Source organism: Callorhinus ursinus, unplaced genomic scaffold (assembly GCF_003265705.2).
Source record: "Callorhinus ursinus isolate GAN/ISIS: 27379988/994484 unplaced genomic scaffold, GSC_fseal_2.0 scaffold36, whole genome shotgun sequence".
NCBI lineage: Eukaryota > Metazoa > Chordata > Mammalia > Carnivora > Otariidae > Callorhinus > Callorhinus ursinus.
The window spans coordinates 11,511,270-11,532,991 of record NW_027397098.1 but is presented as its reverse complement, the minus strand read 5'-3'; the positions used below and the strand labels follow the sequence as shown (position 1 = coordinate 11,532,991).

Here is a 21,722-nt window from a genome sequence, read left to right as displayed (position 1 = left end):
TGCACCAAGGGAACGTTACCCAACAGAAAACTGGAATAGCTATTTGGATACCAAGCAAAGCAGACTTCAAGACAATCAGCATTATTTGGCATGAAGGGGTAGACAGTCATATGATGAAACAGACACTCGTATGTACCCAACACTCCAAAAAGATAGAAGGACCCACAATAAGAAACCCACAAACAGAGTGGGACATTAACACACTGGCCAGACATGGAGGAGTCAAGTAAACTGAGAATCAGGGAAAGTGAGGGGAAGACTGGACAGTAAGGCTGACAATAATATTCTGTGTTCGTATAAGCCTTCATCAAGTTCCTACAAATGCTATTTTGGTACCAACCTTGTTAGAAAAACAGGGAGGGCTCACTAACCCAAGTTTCATAAAGCAGGATACAAAGAGAATGCGCTAGTCCCAAGCAAATAGCCATGCGAGCCCCTACGGCAGAAGGGAAAATGCTCTTTCCCGAAACCAAGGTAAATCCTCTCCCCTGTAAATCAAGTGTTCTTGCAATTCCCTAACTCCTTTCCCTGCCTTTTTCTTTTGCTGCCTCGCTCAGAAGTTGAGAAACTAATTGTGTTATTATGTGTAATGGCTCTGAGCGCTTCGGAGATATGAGCGTTGTAAATGTAAGCCGGTTCTATTCTCATGTGAAGCGGCTCAGCGTGTTCCACGTACTCTCTACATCCCTAACCGACATTCTAGTGTGGAATCCACGGAAGATACCGATGGCTTGCCAGGGCCAGAGAACAGCACAAGCAGAGCTCAGCAGCAGAGGAACAGAACGGAGACCAGGGTTTACCAGGAAGGACACCCCGGGGGCTTTTGCTCACCAGTGGGCTTCCTTCTGTCCACAGCTCTCTCCAAGCCTCCATCAGATGCAGCCAGAAGTGGCTGTGCGGTTGTAAAGCAAACAGACTGCTCTTGAGGTTTTAATCTCTAAGACAAGCACCTTTAGGACTGCACGCTCAGCCACCATCCAGGGCTATGCGACCACACATGGGACCCTCCTCCCCCCAGGCTGAGAGCTCCTGGGAGCCATCGGCAACCCCAAGGCCAACCCAGATGGGCCGATGGGGACTGATGAGCCTGCCTGTCTGGGGAAGGGATGGTGTGCTCAAGGACAGCCACTAGCCCCTGACAAGAGAGGCTCCCCAGTCCTGTGGCACTTGGGACTCAAGTAGAGAGATTTTGTAGGAAGTTGAGAGGGGACAGGGCAGATCAGCAAAAGGAGAAGCCAGTGTTTATGGTCTCTCTTTCTAAATCCCATCTTCTAGGGCAGTGGTTCTCAACTAGGTCAGTTTGGTCCCCGGGAGACCAAGCTGGAGACAGTTTGGGTTGTCACACCTGGGCAAGGCTAGGGTGTGCTCTGGAATGTCATAAGGAAAGGGATGATGCTGCTAACATCCTACAATTCTAGGACAGCCCCCCACAACATCACCGGGCTCAAAATGTCAGCAGTGCCAAGGCTGAGACTCTCTACTCTAGGGGTAGCAATGTTGGGTATCTTCCCAAGACCACCTCGCTCGAATCCCAGAGCTCAGAAAGGCAGAGAAGGGGTTAAACTGGGGTTTTTAACTATCTACCCCTCAACCTACACCAATTCCATTACTGCCTAATTATTTGAAATGGGGGAAAGAGAATTTCTCCCAAAGATGGGTATATGAATGAGTAAACAAGGGAATGAATGAGTTTGGGTCAGATCTCTAGTTTCATGTGGCCACTCATCCCAGGAGAACCTCAGCCAGGCACCTTTGGAAGAAGGTGCAGTGAGGTCCAATCCTGCGCATCCACAATGAAGGCTGAGACTCTGGGGGGCCTCGCATCCTTCCCCACAAGGCTTTCTACTTGTTCCCCAAAATACCTGTGAGCATGAAAATGTTGGGATAGTTCCAGAAGTCCACTTAGCTCTTCATCTAGAGGAATTTCAGGTGGTGAGAACGTCCATCAAGGATGGGGAGCTGTGGTCTTGCCTAGAGGCCTGGACACAGCGTGGGTCTTGCATGGCCCTTCCAAATGGTTCAGCCAGAGGTTCCAAGAGCTCTGGGGCCACAGGAGACCCGGATTCTCACCCTGACTGTGTCCTCAGTGTCCCGATCTGTGAAACAAGGGGGTTGGTTGCCTGCCTCAATGTGCCTATATCTTCACCATTGTATTTGGAATGAAATCGAAACCCCCTCGCCTGGGTGTTGGGTGCCTCCCGGTGGGAAGCCAGCCTCCTGACCCAGCATTGCCCGCCTGCCTCCCACGTCCTCAGTCCTTCTCCGTGCTGGTTCTCTCCTTCCCAAACCTCCATTCTGTCTGGACCTCCGCTCTCCTCTCCTGATGCACATGACCTACCTTGAGTCTCCAGGACGGGGATGCTCCCTTCTGTACTCTGGCATTCGCCATGCTGAAATTAGGCTGTTTTTACATATCTTTCTATACTGTGGTGTCTATAAGAAAAACTTCTTTGAATTCCTCAGGGCCCTGCCAACACCTGGCACACAGCAGGGGCTCCAAAAAATATTGGATGAATGGATGAAGAAAAGGGTAAAATTCAAATGATTCTCCATCAGAAGCTCTAGGTACACTATGCCTGTCCTCTCGTGTGCTCTTTGATGAACACAAACTTACAGAGCTCTGTGAGCAACCAGAGGTAACACTGCACATCAGGACCCAGAAGGACTAAAGACAACAGATGAACTTCAGGTCACCTTCTCTACTTTCAAAGCAGATCCTGCGTCCAGATTCCCAAAAGGAGGGGTCGAGTGACAGGGACGTAGGAAGACGGAAATCAGTAAGAGCTAAGATCAGTAATAAAACCCTTCAAAGGAGCTGCTTCTCAATTTAACAGCGCATTTTCTTCTTTTTATCAATGAGTAAGTTGCTAGGGCAGGAGGGGAAGTGGGAGGCAAGGGAGGGCCGGGTGGGCAGGTGTGTAGGAGGGGTCAGGGACACGGAGTGACGCACACAGCTGGTTCGGTTGTATTTTAAATGGAATCGCATCCCAGTGTAGACACTGCGTCTGGGATTACAATCCACCCTGTAATCTGTCACTTTTATATAGACACACACGAGGGAGTGGAGTGGTTTCCATAGAGAGGAAATATCACAGCCCACTTAGGAACAATACAAGAAAAGGAGGAGCCGTGACCCCAGCAGAGACAGAAGTTCAAGGGGATGTTTCTGGGGCAGACCTCCTGCTCCTGAAGCTGCCGCCCGCCTCACTGAGCATTTCTACCCCAGAGCGAAGGCCACTCACAGGTAAGGTTTAGGCTGGGGACTTGTCCATGAAGGATGACTTTATTTGCCCTGGGTTAGGCAGGATGTGCTGGGGACCAGACAGGGGTGAGAGACAAAGGCTGCAAGCGCCCTCCTGGGCACCAGCCCCAGGGAGCAGAGTGCGGAACACCGCAGCCTGCATTTTAGGTAAGGAATAATCCACCCTCCCTTTGTTGGTACAGAGAGACTTGCTTTGCAAAGGTAATAGATTGGAGGCAGAGTGGGGTCTTGCAAATGTTATTTTTCCAAAGAAATGGGGAGGTGGGTGTGAATAGAAACTACAAACTACGGGCTGTTATTCCCCACACTCCTGCCCAGGAACAGGAGGGTGCTTGCACGTATTGCTTCCTCTCTGTACACCTGTGGGGCATGGAATGTCTCCTCAGGCTGTGGCCGCAGAGAGGCTAAGTGATTGACCCCGGGGCAGGTGAGGGGGTGAGGGCGGTTTCGAACCCAGGTCCTATGCCTCCTTTCTCCCTTGGCAAGCTGGGGACACCAGAGGAAGGAGACAGACATTTGTAATGACTTGGTACCAGCTGTGAAGGGGAGGGAACATAAAGATGGATTTTGATGTCTCTGTTTGATGTCCAAGTTCTCTGAGAAATCCTATTTGCAATTTTCTCCTCAAATGTGACAATCTAGTGAACACACACACACACACACCACTTCTGAGAATGGGTTAACTAAGATGACTATGAGCACTGCCGGGGACACGTTCTCTATAACATGTCAACGCTTCTCCTCTTCCTCTTCGGGGGGAAGAGCCTTTCACGTAGAGACCCTCCTAGCTCACCTGGAGGGTAAGCGGCTTAGCCATCTGTGGGAACATGTGTGACATGGACTTCCAGGAGTCCACCGTAAGAGAACAGCTCCTTACTCTAACACCCGTTGAAATGCATAAAGGTACCCTAGATTGTGCAGCCACAGTTTTATAAAATGGTTTTTAAATTCAGCTTCTTGCCGGTGTTGGCAGACCAATGGGGTAATATGGGAACTAGCCCTGCCCTCCTCGCTGCAGGAAAACGGGCCGGAACGCGGCAAAGCTGTTTGCTTCCGGCTTCACTGCCTGAACCTTTCCCCTTGGCGCACCCTCTCCCTGGGGGTGCTCTGGCTTGTGGGGTGGCGCAGGTCCCTCGCCGCCTCACGTCCTCGGGTGGGACCCTGGACAGCTCTGAGAAGCACCTCGAGAAGCCCTTGCTAGAACCCAGAAGAAGGGCGGAGTTTCAGGTACCCAAACCCAAAAAGCACAGATGGAGAGCTTTGCCCCTCTTCCATCTAACCAGATGGGGGGGTGGGGGGCTCATTTTCACAGCAGGTAGCAGGGACCTCTTAAACCTTTGTGTCCGCTCACTAGGGTGACGGCAAAAGAATCCAAAGAATGTAGGAGGGGAATCAGACTTGACTGAGGAGCAAAGAGCTTCTTCCCTTCTGCCCCGAAAACCCTAAACTGAGCTCTCTCCACAACTTCCCTGCCTGCATTAACCCTTTCTCCGTGAACTGGTGTTTTGAGTCTTTAACTTTCCTTTTGATCTTACAAGCCCTTGGAAACTCCAAAGCTTCAAGATGCCTCCAAGCTGTAAGGCAGCTAAAGCCATGATTCGTACTCTTTACACAAAACAACCAACAAGCAACTGGGTCCTCAGTAAATGATAAAGCCAAATGTTTGGTTATTGAACATGATATTAAAAGACCGAGTCCATTTTCCCACAGAGATAGTCGATACGCCCCTGTCAAATGTTCTCCAGGAACCTGGCGTGCAATTCTAAGCTCACGGGAGAACGGGGACACCCAGAGAAGTGGTTCTCACGGTGTGGTCCATGGACCCGCAGCATCAGCATCCTCCAGAGGGCTGTTAGACACGTAGATGCTTGGGCCTCCTCCCAAACCTACTGATCCACAAGCCCCCCAGGATGGCACCCCTGCAGCCCATGTTTGAACAATCCCCTCATGGGATTCTACACTACTCTAAAAGCTGACAGCAACTGACTGATACTGAGTTCAGGGCAGGAGGAGCCTGCCAGGGTGAGGACGGAGAAAGTGGTAAACGGTCAAAAACTAAAAGCCAGAAATACAACACAATAAAGATATCGGTCTGCAGGATCAAATGAGTGGATCAAAATTACCTGGCATCTAAGATGTAGATGTAGAGAGAGATAGATAAAAATACATAGATGCAGATATCGCTTCCTAAATGGTTATGCATGAACCGAATCTTATCCTAATAGGACCTGGAAATGATTTATGTGGAAACAGATAGGAAGCAGCCTTCTTTATTAAGTATCTGGCTAGAGCAAGAGCGTTTTCCACCTCGATTTCATCTTCCACGCAAGCTTTATGAGGTAGTTACTGCCGTCCCCATCTATCGGATGAGGAAATTGAAATGCACAGAGGTCAGGCAATCTGCCCACAGTGCTCAGGCAAAGAAGGATGGGGCGGATTTGAACCTGGGTCTCTGTGACCCCAGAGTCTGTGTTGACTTCTCTGCACAACGCCACATGCCCAGACACAGCAAGGCTATGCATTCGGATCATATAAAGAAGGATTGCCTATTTTTTCATAACTGCGTGATAAAATAAGCCAGAAATTTTTATGATGTAAAAACAAATAACAAACAAACAAATCAGCATGGTTTCTTAAGGGAAAGAAAAAGGAAGGCAGTAGGCACAATGAGGAGTGTCCAGGGAAACACTAGGCATCTACACAACACCTGCCAGGTCAGTGTGTGTGTGTGCGGGCTCACGAGATTCCCCTTTAGAGAGAGAGCGAGGCTCGGGTGTTTAAGGGTCAGGTCTAGCCCCGTCCATTCACAGCCTAAAGAAGTTGGGAGGGCAGCGTGGGTTCATTCTCACTCTGTTTCTGGGAAATGATCTGCTCCGGGTCATGTTGACAATGCTTTGCAGAGCTGAGGCTCGCCCTCAGCCTCAGACGGCCAGCCCCCCTCACCTCTGCCTGTCACCGCAGAAAACAGAACGATCCTGCACTAGTCTAGCCGTCTTAATGCCCAGAAGGACCCCCGTGTTGATTTATTTATCCAATTTGTTTTGCTTCCTCAAAAACTACCTTATAGAAGCAGTCGCCCAAGTTCCATAGCTAACCACGCTTTTCTTGCTTTCTTTTGTGGGAGCCAAGGATGTCTCAGGCAGAAAATAAACTCCAAGTTCAGGTAAAACAGCCCAAGTGCAGCCCTTCACTCTTTGTGCCTCCTGGGATCACCAGGCATCCTGAGAACGGGAGGAGGTGGGGGGTCAGCATGTCAGGGCGTGCACAACAGCCGACAGTCCTTCCTCTGGGGGGGGGGCTTGATGAAATCCCACACCTTGGACCGCACATTTTTTTCTCACACCTGATGAAGGATGACAGTGAAATCAATGAATCTCATGTGCTTAGTTCAGTGCTGGAGACAGTGCAGACAGGACAGACCAAGGGTGCTGGGGTGCAGGGTGGGTTTGGTCCTAGGACCCAGGAGGTGAATCCTGCCCACTTCACCATTTTTCTAAGGTACAGTGACCACACAACCCAAATTCTGATGGTCTTCTGACACAGCTGTGAGCTGTTACTACAAAGGAGGCTGGGCAGAAGGTGGGAATGATCCAGCTGGAGCCCTTCTCCCCTGCTCTCCCCTGCTCGGTGGCCCGACAACCATGACGGCTTCGAACCCGAACAGGCCAGCATACAGGAGGGACACTGAGCTGGATGTTGTCATGGCCACATGCTCCTACACTAAATTTAGGGGTTTTTCCTTTTCTTTTCTTTCTTTTCTCTTTCTTTCTTTCTTTTTCTTTCTTTCTTTCTTTTTTCTTTCTTTCTTCTTAATAAAAGACTAGATTCAAATGGTTGCTATAGACTATAATCTTTTCATGCCTCTGAGCATCTCCTAGCCCTGGACAATTGCATGACCTGCCCTGCATTTGAAGGCACTGACCCACTCCTGGTACAGCATGTCCTTGAACATGGGTGTCCCTGGATTAGTTCTCAGACGATTTCTCTCTCAGTCAGTCGGACGGATAACCAAGAACATACATATAATAGAGACAACTGATAGTTTTAGAACTGAGGTCACATCAATCTTAAACACTAGAGAATACAGGTGGTTTTTGTGAAATACTTAATGTCTCTACACAGAGATCAAACTGACTCTCACTTCATAAATTCTGTAGTAAAGCCAACCAAATTCACAACGTGTTTGCTCCTGAGGAATGCTGATAGCCCAGCAGGGGATGGGTCTTGAGGAGCTGCCTCACACACACTGACTGGACCACCCACCATGGTCTTCAAGCAATAGGGACGCACTGAGTCAGCAGCACTAAGGATAAGAGAACTAAACGTCACTCAGCCACTAAAATCAACCCAAGTAAGCTATGAAATGTTCTCCTTGCATATTTGCCATTCATCTTGCAGGGCCAGGGGTGACCAGCAAAACTGAATGAAATAGAAACCATCAATACCAGCCGATTAATGGCACTCAAACTTTACTGACCATCAGAATCACCTGAAGGCTTGATTAAAACCCAGATCGCTGGCCCCAGACTTTTTGATCTAGTCGTTCTGGGGGCAAGACCTGAGAACTTTTTGCATTGGTGACAAACTTCCCGGTGCTGCGGCTGGTCCCGAGGCCACCCTTGGAGAACCGTTGTAGAATATGACCAAAGCCCTACTGAATGTTAACCCATGTCCTTCCGAGAGCTGAGCCCTTCTCACACCCCGTTCTCGCCCACAGGGAGAGATGCTGAAGCCAGCCCACCTCCTGCTGTTGCTGCTGCTGGTGCCGGGGGCCCCCCGGCCAGGCCTCTCCCAGAAGTCCTACGGGGCCAAGTCCTTGTTCAGCTGTATTGACACAGCCCTGTCGGAGGCCAGGAAGAGCCGGCTGGGGGATGCGTCGCCGCTGAGCGCGAGAGGCTTGCCCTACCTGCCCAGCCAAGAGCCCTCCTCAGGACAGGACGACGAAAAGGAGGCGGAAGAAGACAAGAAGAGGACCTTCCCAGGCTCCAGGGGCGGCAGTGGCGCAGGAAGCGCCCGGTACAGATTCCTGCCCCCAGCTCAGCCCAAGGGGAGGCTGTACCCGGACCAGGCCAAGAGTGACCGGCGCACCAAGTTCACGCTGTCCCTCGACGTCCCCACGAATATCATGAACATCCTCTTCAACATCGCCAAGGCCAAGAACCTGCAGGCCAAGGCAGCTGCCAACGCGCTCCTGATGGCCCAGATTGGGCGTAAGAAGTAGAAACAGAGGCCTGCAGGAGGGTGGCGGACACGGACGGAGGCCGGGGTGGGGGGCCAGCCGCTGCCGGTTCGGCGGCTTTGTATCTGGGGGGATGGGTCGGGTTCTCCAGGCTGCTTCACCGCTCGGCCCCTCCGCTCCCTTCCCACCTGCAGCCCAGCCCCTCCTCTGCGCACATGCACACAAGCGCAGGCCTGTCCCACCTGCGCAGACGTGAGGCCGTTCCCGCTCTCCCTCGTCGGACGTCTCTCCCGCCTCTCCTCTCCTCGCCGGCAACGAGGCAAAGGTCGCCGCCGTCCTGCTCTTCCTCCACGACCCGTGCCTGGGAACAGGACGCACAGCGCTCCTTCCTGCCCACACACCACCCCATCCGCACCTCACCATCCTGACTTCAGACCCCTTCCCTCCCCTCTCACGCCCATTAAAACCGATGGCTTCCGCAACCCCGGGCTGCTTTCGGTTCCTCTTCCTTCAGCCATTGGCCTTCACGTCTCTGAGCGTGGAAAAGGGGAAGTGAATGAGAGAGGCAGCGGAGGAGTCCGTTCCTGATCTCTCCTGGGATGGAAAGGTTCTTGGAGGTTCTAGCAGGGGTAAAGAAAGGCTTGGAAAGGCCAAGCTGGTAGGACTCCACCAGGCATCGCTCAAGCTAGAGCCATGTGCATGGCCTGGTCCGGCCCAGGAGGCCCAGCCCAGGGTGTGCTGTAGAACGGGCACCGGGTTAGGTAGGGAGGGGGCTTTCAGTTATTCGCCCGCCATGGCTGGGCACAGGGCCACTAGGCCGGCGAGAGGCGTTTATTGGCCCCGCGGTAACAGCCCAGCCGATGCCAGGCCTGGCGGGAGAGGCTAGCGGGGGAGGCAAGGCCTCTGCTCTCGAGTCAGCATGCCACGTAAGGATGGGAACCCCGACTTGAAAAGTAGCAAATACCACCAGGGACGGTATGAGCGACGAACTGCCAAGTGATAGCAACCGGCGTAAAAAATTATAGGAGGGATTCAGAGATGAGAAGTTTTAATACGAGTAAAAGTCCACTAAAAAGGGACATCGGCAAGAACTCTGATGGTCTCTGGCTGCATAACCCAAAGGCCAGATTCCCAAAGAGGGATTGTGGTTCTACTGCCTCCTGCGTGGTGAGATGTTGTAAGTAACAGGACAGGAACTTCTGCGTGTTGCCAATTACTTTGCAATAAACGACATCCACACACACCCACAGTGCATGCTACCACTGCCCCCCGAGGCCAAGTCAAAACACAGATGCAAGACAGATGAGAAAAATGCTTGCCGGTCATATAAAAGACCAAGGGCTTACTGATCAAATGACAGAGCTGCTAAAAATTGAGAAGAAAAGAACAACCCCTCCCCCCAAATAAGCAAGGCCATGAATAGATCTCTCTCTCTCTCACACACACACATTCAAATGATCTTTATGTATGAGAAAATGCTAAACTTCATTCCAAGAGAACCGCACTCATATACAATTTCTCACCTATCAGATTGGAAAAGTCCCCAAGTATGACAATTAACCTCGACTCCACGGATAAGGTCAATAGCCACCCTCCTCCATTGCTGGCTGGTGGGAATATAAACTCTAGAGAGACAATTTGGAAGTACTTATCAAAATTCCAAATTCATTTTTTCCCAAGATTTTATTTTTAAGTAACCTCTCCACCAACGTGGGGCTCGAATTTACAACCTCAAGATCAAGAGTCGCATGCTCCACTGACTGAGCCAGCCAGACGCCCCAATCCTAATTGTTCTAAAGGGAAGGAAACCCCCAGCCCCTCTGCCTGCTCCTCAGTAGGGAAGAATATGTACCTAGAAAAGGAACAACCTCACTGGCAAGAGTTGAAGAGTATTCTGGGAGAATATGGCAAGCCCACGGTAACCCCTGGGTGACACAGCAGTCTCCTGGTACACGGGGGTTTAACATTGTGATGAGGCTTCTGTGAGTCCTTGATGCACAATACCTGTCACCTGCCCGAGATACACCTGTGGATAACTGCGGGGCAGAGGTGCACGAACAGGCTGCTTCATGGCCATGAGCCCAGTCAGTTACTGAGTGACCGGTCTCGGGGCAGAGTCTGGGGCAGATGGCGTTGACCTCTCCTCATTATCAAGGATGCCCCATATCATTAAAGACTGCAAGAGAGCTGCTTACGTTTTCACAGGTCTGTGTTACTGCATTTTGTGAAGGAGATTACTGATGAACATGGCAATGCTCAAAGGTCTTCGGCAAAGTCTCACTGCATAAGCTCTATCTGATTCTGTTTTAGGAATATATCAGGGAGCCCCCCAGATCCACTGCCCTAGAACTGAGTGTGCCACATGCTAGAAAGTCTAGGAGGGAACCCCCAAAGACAAAGGCTGATAGAACTGAGTTCAGTTGACATATTGTGTAATAAACACATTTTTAAAAATTAAAAAATAGTAGATTCCTAACAATCGTTAGCCTTTATAAGGAACTATGCTATGTTAGCCCTGAGGACCCTCCTCTGAAGTGGATTTAAATTAAAATAATAATTATTATAATAATGCTTTGGCTGTATCCATGGAGAGACCATGGGATGAGTGATACCAAAGGGAATCATGATCCTTCCCTATCAAGGATCAGTAAGATTCATGGGGCCAACAAAAACACTAGCATCAGTTCATCATGGCCAGGAAAGGAAATCACACCATGGAAAAGATAAAAAAAAAAAAAAAAAAAAAAAAAAGAAATGTGATGAACACAAAGGCATTTGAGGTTCACAGGAAAGTTTCAGAAGTGGTTTTTGGGGTGATAATAATGAGATCATGTCAGTGAAAATTCTCAACACAATTTCTGTCAGATAATTTGTGTTGATTTGAGCTCCCTTGAAAAAATCATCAAAACTCTCTTAAAAATAAAACAAGGCTCAAAAGCCAAGTGAAGCTAATCAAAAGAGACAAGACCAGAGCATGGATGATGTGACCTCTAAATGTCCTACCTCAGAAGAAATCTGAAAAAAAAACACCAACCACAAGCAAAGGGGCCTGCTTGTGACAGTGGTGTGACTTTGGAGCTGTAACCAAATAATCAGGGAAAGCTGAGTGACACCCAGAATTCAGTCAGATATTTTATATAATTCCAAAAACCTGGGAGATTCACAAGTTCACAAGAATGTAGAATTAAACGAAAAAGACAGTTGCCATATATTAAGAGCCAAAGAAATACAAAATCTTGCCAAATGGTGTAGCTAGCTAGCTACCTTAGTAAGAATTACAGATGAATTTCAATCTGACTTGAAAATTAAGGAATCACGTTAATCTAAGCATGGGCTGTGGGACAATTTGTTCTTTTAAAAACAAATGTATTGAGGTATAATGGATATGTGCCCTTATGTCAATTATCCTTATATTCGTTTCAAGGGTACAACATAATGATTCCACCTTGTTCTTTCATTAATGAAGTTCCCATCATAGACTATTCCTAGGGTTGAGCACATTCCATTAGAACCTGTCACCGCCCAGTGGATATCACTAAGAAGCCTCCATAAGCGGAGAAGGCAAAAGACACACAAAAAATTATCTTGGGAAGGAAACCCCAAACCTATGGGATGACACAGTGTTTTCTTAAAGACAAGCATGTTTCGCCCCCGGAGAGGATTCTGCCCCTTCCTCCCTAAGCCATTGTTCCCTACCTGAACCTCACGTCATCAAACGCTACCATTCACCAACAGCTGGGTCAGTGCGCCTCGCTTCCCCATCATTTTAGCTCTTAGCTCATCAATCTCTCTGACACCATTCCTGCCTTCACGATTTCAGCACACGTATGGATGACCCGTCCAACATCCTGGTCTCATTTCTACTCCCTGACCCTGTCCCTCCAACTCACTCGTGTGGCCACACTCCAGACTTTGTCATTAAATCATAAGCTGTCCGACCACCCCTCCTATCTTCCCAGCTTGTTCTTTCCAGGAAGCCAACCCCAACCATCTTCTAGCCCCACTGAGACCAATAATCCATCGATCCTCAAAACTGCCCTTCACTCTTGGCCAGTGCAAATGCTGTGATCAATCATTATCACTGTAGCCGTGTAGACACCTGTAATTCCCTTGTTCTGCTTTTGCTTTGCCTTATTGATGAAACCCTGATGAATTCACTCTACCACCTTGCCCCTGCACTCTGACGCCGAACACAACTTAAAACACACGCACGCCATGCACGCGCACACACTCATGCACGCACACACATCCACGCACACACGGGCGCAATCACCGATCCCACTTTATGATCCTGACAAGCCCTTCGTGCAGTTCAGCAATGGCATCGCATACCTTCCACTCCCACTCAGACTACCCGGGACGTTCACTCATCTTCTCTCCGCAAACCTCACACATTTCCTCCGCATGTCCCATCTTAGCTGGTGACCTTGCTTTTCACTTCACTAAGAAAATCGGATGCTTCTGAAGCAAAATTTCACAAAGCCCCATTGGCACATTCGCCTACCCCAGGCGTCACCATCCACACACTCAGCCTTCTTCTCTAAGCTGGACGCACCATCCATGTACCCTATGTCATGCCCAAAGTTCCCATCCCCTTTGGCCGCCTTGAGACACTGATCCAACAACTTTTCCTCCTTTCTCCCACGTCATCAGCATTACCCCACCCGCCGCATCAGTCACATCAGCATACAAACCCACTTTACTTGTCCTGTATCAACAACAAACCCCCAAATCCTTGACTGCCACTCCTCCAGATCGTAGCCCACCACTCTGCTCCTCTTATGGCTATCCACTGTGGGCACTTCTCTCTTGGGACTGAATGTCTCTCATTCCCCGTTAAACCCACACTTCTCCGGCTTCATCCCTACCGTTCCACTGAAACTGCTCGTCAAGGTCAGCCAAGACCTCCACATTGCTAAATTCAATGGTCAAGGGACAGCCTTCATCCTGCTTGACCTGTGGACCACTACCTACCTCCTCCTTCACGCACCTTTTTCCAACCTGACTTTGAGGACACCCTACTGTTTCCCTTCTTTCCCACTGGCCACTCCTCTAGATCTCCTCTGCTGGTGTCTTTTTCCCAGGGCTGCTCTTCCTCCAGATAACCTGCATCCTCCCTGTGTCACTTCCTCCACGTCTTAGTCAAATACCTCTTCCTCACTGGCGATCCCTCTCTCCCCCTTACCATGGTCTAGTTTTCCCAATCGCACCTATCACCTTCACCTTCTAACACCCAACATCATTTAATTGCAGTGTTTATTGTCTTTCATACCCGCCCCTTTACTACCATGTAAACCCCATGAGGACTGGGATTATTTTTGTTCAACAGTGTATCCCCAGTGGTCAGAAAAATGAGTAGCACATGATAGGTGGTGGGCAAATAACTAGTGAATAAGACAATTCAATAATGTAGTAAAGTTCTTGCAACAAGGAATCTGTGCCTATTTAGCATTTAAAAGTACAGCTTTTGTAATAGTTGAGAATATGTGGCCTAATAGAAACATTTGGACTTACAATTCCAATTTTAAAATATGTGAACTGAGTGAATAATTTGCATTTGTGATCTTAAATAAAAATCTTACTAGTTTAGGGACACCTAGGTGGCTCAGTTACTTAAGGGTCTGCCTTCAGCTTGGGTCATGATCCCAGGGTTCTGGGATCAAGTCCCGCATCGGGCTCCTTGCTCAGTGCGGAGCCTGCTTCTCCCTCTGCCTGCCGCTCCCCCCAGCTTGTGCGCTCTCTCTCTCTGACAAATAAATAAAATCTTAAAAAAAAAATCTTACTAGTTTATAGACAGTTTGGAACACTTGAGCATACTTAATCAGCATGTTTATAGTTTCACTTATTAGATTTTAAAAGAATTACTTAAAGTACTTAAAAGAAAACAGAATATATTAAATTTATAAATGCAATCTGAAATGTTTAAAAGCAATTATCTAAGACTGCAAAGATGAAAAAGTCACTGTATTCGCTTTAAAAGTGATTATTTAAATTTGTTAAACTTAGAAATCATCAGATTCTCAGGCTGACCTTCAAAGTTTAAGAAATAATTAGGTTTTGTTTTGTGTTTAAGAGAGGGGGAGGGAATCTCAAGCAGACTCCATGCCCAGCACAGAGCCCGATGTGGGGCTCGATCTCACGACCCTGAGATCATGACCTGAGCCGAAAATCAAGAGTCAGAGGCTCAACTGACTGAGCCACCCAGGCACCCCAAAATAATTAGGTTTTTAATCTTAATGTTAGCAGATTATTAATTTTTAAAAAACAAAAGAAAACCTCTAAATGGTCTTTTCTGAGTGTGTGAGTAGACCTACACACATGCACGCTCGCACACACAAACGTCCTTCAGAATAGCAAAACAATTACATGAACTGAGGGGTTATTTAAGCATTCACTAGTGCCCTCTGGTGTCTGAAGAGAGAAACAACACATGCATTTAAAACTAGTAAAAGTCTAATACTAGTTCAAAGTTCTATGTAGGATATGCAGATGAAAAAATATATATATATAACTCATTAATGAGTATTTACTACAATACTTTCACTGTAGTGAGAGATTTCATAGTGTATCCCAACTGCCTCTAACCCTGGGGTGAGAGTAAATGGATGTCCAAGAAGCTTCAAGGGAAACGTGAACTGGGTTTGAAGTCAGTATTCTATCACTGGGCCACAGAAGGAAAGGAGCAAGAAGGAGCAAAGGCAGAGGAGAGAGAGGAACAGGTGCTAGGAGTAGTGAGCGCTCGGGTTGGGATGGAATGCAGGACAGCACAGTGAAGGATGGCACGGGAAATTCAAGTTGGAACGAGTGGGCACAGGCTCAGCACACCATGAGCAGGGATTTAGACTCCATACTTAAGAAGATGGGAATCACTAAAGCTTTGAGCAAGGGGGCAAAATCATCCAAGCTGTGCTTCAGAATGTTGTCGCAGGTGTGCCGGATGCATCAGGAAGACAAAGGGAAAGGCAGAAAAGCCTCCGGGCACTAGAGTTCTAGCTACAGGGAGAGGGTGTGGAGGCCTGAGCCGGGACGGCTTCGATGGGAAGACAAGGAAGGGAATGGATCCTGGAATCATCACAGAAGTAGAATGGCTAGGACTCAGGCTCTGTAGAAAGCAAGAAGGCAGTCAAAAATGATGGTGTTGTTTAGAATCTGGGAAGGTAACATAAACAGACAAAACAGAACACTCAGGCGAGAGCAGATTTCTTTTGAGGAAAATGGTAAGGTTTTCTTGGGAGAAGTTAAATTTAAGTGCAGTCAATATGTCTGAGAAGATAGCAGGTAGGTGGAAGTTTTGGTTAGAACTCGAGAGAGAAGGAAAACTTAAAGTCTTCAGTCACTCACGTGGAGTGAACGTGGTTGTGGACAAGGTAACTGAGAGCCAGAGAAAGGCACCAAGAGCATCTTGGTACATTATGCGCATGGAGCTCTTGATGGCCACATCCCAGGGCACTGAAGAGCATCTACCAGGAAACCATTAAAGGTGGAGTGGCCAATCTGGGTCCACGCAATAAGAAGGTGGTTGCACTGCAGTTTGGTAAATCTCTCAATATGACCCTCAACCTTATGCCTTCAGCCAAGGCTTCAGTGGCTGTTACCCTCAGATATCTACCAGGTGTAGTGGGAGAACCAACTAGGGTCCCAGGAGCTACAGGAAAAGTTGCAAGAAAAAGGAATAACCAAACACTTAGGGTAAAGAAATCTGAAGGCTGAGAAAGTCTTTGTTTTGAGGTATGATCAGTGATCTTCAAGATAAAGTCTTCTGTAGAATGGTGGGGAAGACACATTACAAACGCGAAGTGAGCAGACGAGGTGCAGGCGTCAGACATATATTCCTTTGAGCAGTTTGACAGAGTAGAAAGATCTGAGAGTATGTTATGGGGGTCATAGAATTTAGGAAAAGGGGCTGATTTTTTGAACGAGGAGACCTGGACGTGCGAGTAAGGAAAAGAACGACAGCAGCAGCAGTAAAATCAATGGAGAAAGAGAGAATATACAAAGGAGATCGAAGGAGTGACGTCTTCTAGGTCAGAGTCAAGAGGAGAAGGTGCAAAAATTATAAATGGCCTCAGAATGGACAGCACTATTCCTCTGGGATGGAAGAGAACATGTGTAGATTCAAAATAAGTTTAAGGGGAAGACTGAAGAGGAACACAAGAAGTTAAAAATCAGATGGATGTGATTTCAGTAAAGTAAGAAATAAGGTCCTCTCCTGGCGCTTTTCAATTTAATAAACATATGAGGACCTACTCTGTGCCTGGAGCCATAGCTACACAGATGAACAAGAGACTCCCTGCCTCAAGTTCATATTTTCATTATCTCAGGTGACCTCACTCTTTGAGGAAGAAAAGGCAAATATTCCCTGTCAACCCCAGATCCACATCAACAGAATACCTAAGGGAGGTATTTTGCCAGAAGGAAAATGATCCCACATGGAAGTCTGGTAACCAAGGAGGAATGAAGAGAGCACCAGAGGGTAACCAGGAAGGTAAGCGGAAGCAAAACACCCCGTTTAAAACACCAGCAATAATAGTCAATGCCTTGTAAGGTTTTAAAATAAATGGCACTGAAAGATAAGGTCACAATTCACAAAGGGCAAGAAGGTAGTACACGAGTTCTACGACTTTTTTCATCGTCCAGAAGTAGTGAAAACACTAATGCACAGTAGATGCTAACAAGTCAGGTTTGAATGTTGTTCTTTCTATGGTATCCACTGAAAGAAAAAAACAGTTTAATGAATGTTTAATAAATTGAGAGAGGAAACATGAATAATACAGAAAAATACTTCATAAATCTAATATCATATATGGCATGTAGAGGCTTGATGACTACTCCTTAGGAGACCTAATCCTAAAACTCACAAGTATGTGAAATGTCTATTATATTTAGGTCATCAAATATCTTTATTTATTACCGAGTAAGACAGAGGATTTTAAAAGGCAAACATAAGACACATAGGTTAGTTGAAAAAGAGAACCCCATAAATTTGGATATAGGCTCCTTCAAGCATTGAAGGTTTTCTTTCACTCTTAAAGGGCCACACAATGCACTGTTGGTCTATGTTGTATTCAGGGAAAATGACAGAGGGCACCAATCACTCCTTTCTTTGCAGAAAAAAAAAAATTTATTTATTTATTTTTTTACTTTCCTCCAAACATTTGACCACAGCAGGTCAGAGACATAGGAATGAGAATCATCCCTTTCCTTATTGTTACCCTAGAAGTCTTGGCACATCTCAGGATTAACAGGCCTCAGGTTCCAAAGGGAACTCTGGTATGAAGTTGTTTTAGTGTCAACATAGATTGAGCCCTTGGCAGGGGACCTTGGATATAGAGTGCAAAGGGGATCCAGCCAGAAGCATTGAGACTTGAGGACCGAGCAAAAACTCACTGATGGGTAGCCTGGAAAACCACCTCTTGACAGGCATGTCTTGAAATGTCTAGACATCATTTCTACCAAAGTGTGCTCATTGGCTTCCATGGTGACAATGTATGAGTGGAAAACAGATGGTACATCACGTGAATGGAGCTCTTGAAGGCCACATCCCAGGGCAGTGATATTAGTACATAAGAGCATCTACCAAGGAAACCATTAAAGGTGAAGTGGCCAGTCTGGCTGCACGCAATAAGAAGGTGGTTGCACTGCAGTTTGGTAAATCTCTCAATACGACCCTCAACCTTATGCCTTCAGCCAAGGCTTTAGTGGCTGTTACCCTCAGATATTTACCTGAACCAAAAGCCCTGACCACGCTGAAGCCAAGAGGGTACAAATGCAGGACTAAGGCTGCAAGGTAAACACCACAGCTGAATGAGGTACCTGGAAACTCTCTATCAGCCCAAGAGCAATACCTAAGCCCAAGTGAGCACCTTTGTAGTGTCTAGTTCACCTTAACTCCAATGACTAGTCAGACTAAACATCATGGATAATAAAAATGTGGCTGATGGTTGTAATGCATTTATAACTATTTTTGCCCATTTTAAGTTATAACTTGTTTAAAAGTGGGATAGTTTAATACCAGAAATGAATTCCTTCAAGTGTGTTTTTTAAACTTCAAATTCTTAGGTCATGCCCCCTCCAATCTCCAGATAATTTGCATGTTTAAAAAAAAATTTTTTTTTAATTTTTCAGTAATCTCTACACCCAACGTGGGGCTTGAACTTACAACCCCAAGATCAAGCGTCACACACTCCACCCACTGAGCCAGCCAGGTGCCCCAAGAATCTGCCTTTTTTTTTTTCTAAACCTCTCCACTGGTCCTGATGCAGGGCTCTGCTGGCCACACTTCGAGAACATCTCTTCAAGGACGGGTTGCTGAGAGAGATCCCTGTCACCTCCTGACCCACAGGAACACAGATGCAAATTTTTGAAAGACCCAAGAATATTCTCACTATTTGTTTGTATGAAAAGCAAACCAAGACCTTAAAACCTATCTTTGGAAGAAAGAAAAGAATGATACTGAAATGTTCATTATTTAGTCAATGTACAAAATACAGACATGGGGGAAATAACATTAATAATTAACATGTGCTGTTTTACACTTCAGGAAAGGGAAAGCAAAAAGCACTGACTTTAGGGTTTCATCATCTTTTGTTGAAGAAGCAAAGAATAAAGCTAGGTTTCCATTCTAAGAAAAAAAAAAGAAAACAAAAGAAAAGAAACACGGACGTGATCCAGACGCTCAAAGGATCCCAAACCGGGGGGGGGTTCACAGGTAGCCGTGCTGAACCACCGAAGACCTGTGAGTTCATTGTTGGTATTGACCCATTCGATTTAGTGCAGAGCTTAGGGTCTTGCTTGATTTGGTTTCCAGTTTCTTCCAGTCAAGGGAACTCTACCCATCAAGAGTACATAAGTCTTGAAAAGAAAGCATGACACTTCGACTCAACACTCATTCTCCCCAGCCACGTTTCCATCAGAAACTTTGCCCCATTTCTTCATAATCCTTCTCCAGAGCGGCCAAGTCTTCCCTGGCCTCTGAGAACTCGCCTTCCTCCATGCCTTCCCTGAGGTACCAGTGCAGAAACGCCCTCTTGGCGTACATGAGGTCGAACTTGTGGTCCAGGCGGGCCCACGCCTCCACGACGGCCGTGGTGTTGCTCAGCATGCACACGGCCCGCTGGACCTTGGCCAGGTCCCCTCCTGGCATCACTGTGGGTGGCTGGTTGTTGATGCCCACCTTGAAACCCGTCGGACACCAATCCACAAACTGCACAGAGTTCCTTGACTTCATGGCTGCGATGGCTGCATTCACATCTTTGGGGACCACGTCCCCTCTGTAGAGTAGGCAGCAGGCCATGTACTTCCCCAGCCGAGGGTCGCACTTGACCAGCTGATTGGAGAAGTCAAAGCAGGCGGCAGTGATGTCGGACACAGAGGGCTCCTCACGGTAGGCGTGGTCAGCAGAGATGATGGGGGCAAATGTTGTCATGGGGAAATGTATTCTTGGGTAAGGTACTAGGTTGGTCTGGAATTCAATGAGGTCCACATTCAAGGGCCCTTCAAACCGGAGGGAAGCAGTAATGCAAGATACCGCCTGACCTATCAGCCTATTAATGCTGGCGTAAGAGGGGCGCTCGACACCGAGTTTATGGTGGCAGATGTCATAAATGGCCTCGTTGTCCACCATGAAGGTGCAGTCCGAGTGCTCCAGGGTGGAGTGCGTGGTAAGGATGGAGTTGTAAGGCTCCACCACAGCAGTGGAGATCCCGGGGGCTGGATAGACAGAGAACTCCAATTTCGTCTTCCTGCTATAGTCTATCGAGAGCCGCTCCATTAAGAGAGATGTAAATCCTGATCCGGTGCCTCCTCCAAAGCTTCGGAAAATCAAAAATCCCTGAAGTCCACTGCACTGCTCTGCCTGGGGAAGCAAAGGGAAGGTGAGACCTGGGCTACATGAACCCAGAAGCAGTGGTAGTGGGAAGACAAGAAGTTCCCCAAACAAACAAAACTTTCAGGAAGCCGGGTGTACCCTTCTGAACGCCCCAGTAACACACGCGAGTGGTTACCTCTGGGGTAGGGGAAGCGCTTTAGAGTTTCACTATAAGCAAAGCATAAATATTCAACTGTCTTTAGCTGCCCTCCACGAATTTATCTGCGTGTGACCTAAGGCAAGGTCTTTCTTAGTAACAAACAAAATGGCCAAAGATTGAAGCAACCTACTCTCCCCCCACCCCAGGAGATGAAGTACCTATCATGTCTACGTCCAATCTACTGGCCGGTGTAAAAGACACTGTATTGCTTAAGGATTATGCCAGACACCAAAATATGTACTAGACAAAAGATTCCCCAGACGCAGGTCCTTAAAGAAGAGTTCACTGACAGTAACTAGAGTAACTAATCTCCTGGTAGAACGTGCCTCCTGTTAACCTCACGAATAATGGATACTACTGGAAAAGGACAAGCAAGTGTTAGGATGTTTTGGAAATCTATGATAACAAGGCGAGCCATGATGAGTGGGCAGAAGCAAGAGTAGAGGGGGGTTAGCCATTAAAAAGAAGGACATCCTGCCATCTGTCACAGCATGGATGGACCTTAAGGGCATCATGCCAAGTGAGATAGGTCAGACACAGAAAGACAAATCCCATATCATCCCATTCATATATGTGGAGTAGAAAAATGTCAAACTCATAGAAATGGAAATTATGCAAAGCAAAATAAGTCAATCAGAGAAAGACAAGTATCATACGATCTCACTGATATGAGGAATTTGAGATTCCTCAGATGAAACAAGATGAAGCTGGAGTGGGAGATAAACCATAAGAGACTCTTAATCTCAGGAAACAAACTGAGGGTTGCTGGAGTGGAGGGGGTGGGAGGGATGGGGTGGCTGGTGATGGACACTGGGGAGGGTACGTGCTATGGTGAGTGCTGTGAATTGTGTAAGACTGATGAATCACAGACCTGTACCCCTGAAACAAATAATACATTATATGTCAATTAAAAAAAAGAGAGAGAAATGGAAAGTAGCACAGTATCTGGTGGGGTAACGGGGAGACGTTGGTTGGAGGACACAGACTTCCAGTTAGAAGATGAGTCAGTTCTGGGGAGCTAATGGACAGCATGGTGACTTTGGTTAACAATACTGGGCTGTACGCTTGAAAGTTGCTAAGAGAGTGAATTTTAAACGTTGTCACCCCCCCCACACACACACACACGGCAACTGTCCTGTGGCAATCACTGCGCAATTTGTGTGTATCAAATCATCATGTGGTACACCTTAAATTGACACGATGCTGTATCTCAATAGAGCAGTGGAAAAAACCAAAATACTTCCTCATAAATCTC

At 47.4% G+C, this 21,722-nt stretch overlaps 2 protein-coding genes across 4 annotated transcripts in view; one reads left to right on the top strand and one right to left on the bottom strand.

The window, feature by feature from the left end:
* The first annotated feature begins 3,095 nt into the window (after positions 1 to 3,095).
* UCN3 (urocortin 3) lies at positions 3,096 to 8,676 on the top strand. Its single transcript, XM_025853450.2, has 2 exons — positions 3,096 to 3,244; positions 7,980 to 8,676. Exon 2 carries the CDS (start codon positions 7,986 to 7,988, stop codon positions 8,481 to 8,483), a length of 498 nt encoding a protein of 165 aa, XP_025709235.1. The 5' UTR covers positions 3,096 to 3,244; positions 7,980 to 7,985; the 3' UTR covers positions 8,484 to 8,676.
* A 10,212-nt stretch (positions 8,677 to 18,888) lies between these two features.
* Positions 18,889 to 21,722, bottom strand: part of TUBAL3 (tubulin alpha like 3) — a 40,817-nt gene continuing 37,983 nt past the window's right edge. For all 3 annotated transcript variants that reach the window (XM_073879967.1, XM_073879966.1, XM_073879965.1), the window contains exon 4: positions 18,889 to 20,291. In XM_073879967.1, the coding sequence (XP_073736068.1) occupies positions 19,351 to 20,291 (941 nt within the window). In that variant the 3' untranslated portion in view covers positions 18,889 to 19,350. The remainder of the gene's footprint in view (positions 20,292 to 21,722) is intronic.

What these genes read in the sequence shown, in the direction of transcription:
- UCN3 (XM_025853450.2), top strand. Translation starts at nt 7,986, where the DNA reads ATGCTGAAGCCAGCCCACCTCCTGCTGTTGCTGCTGCTGGTGCCGGGG.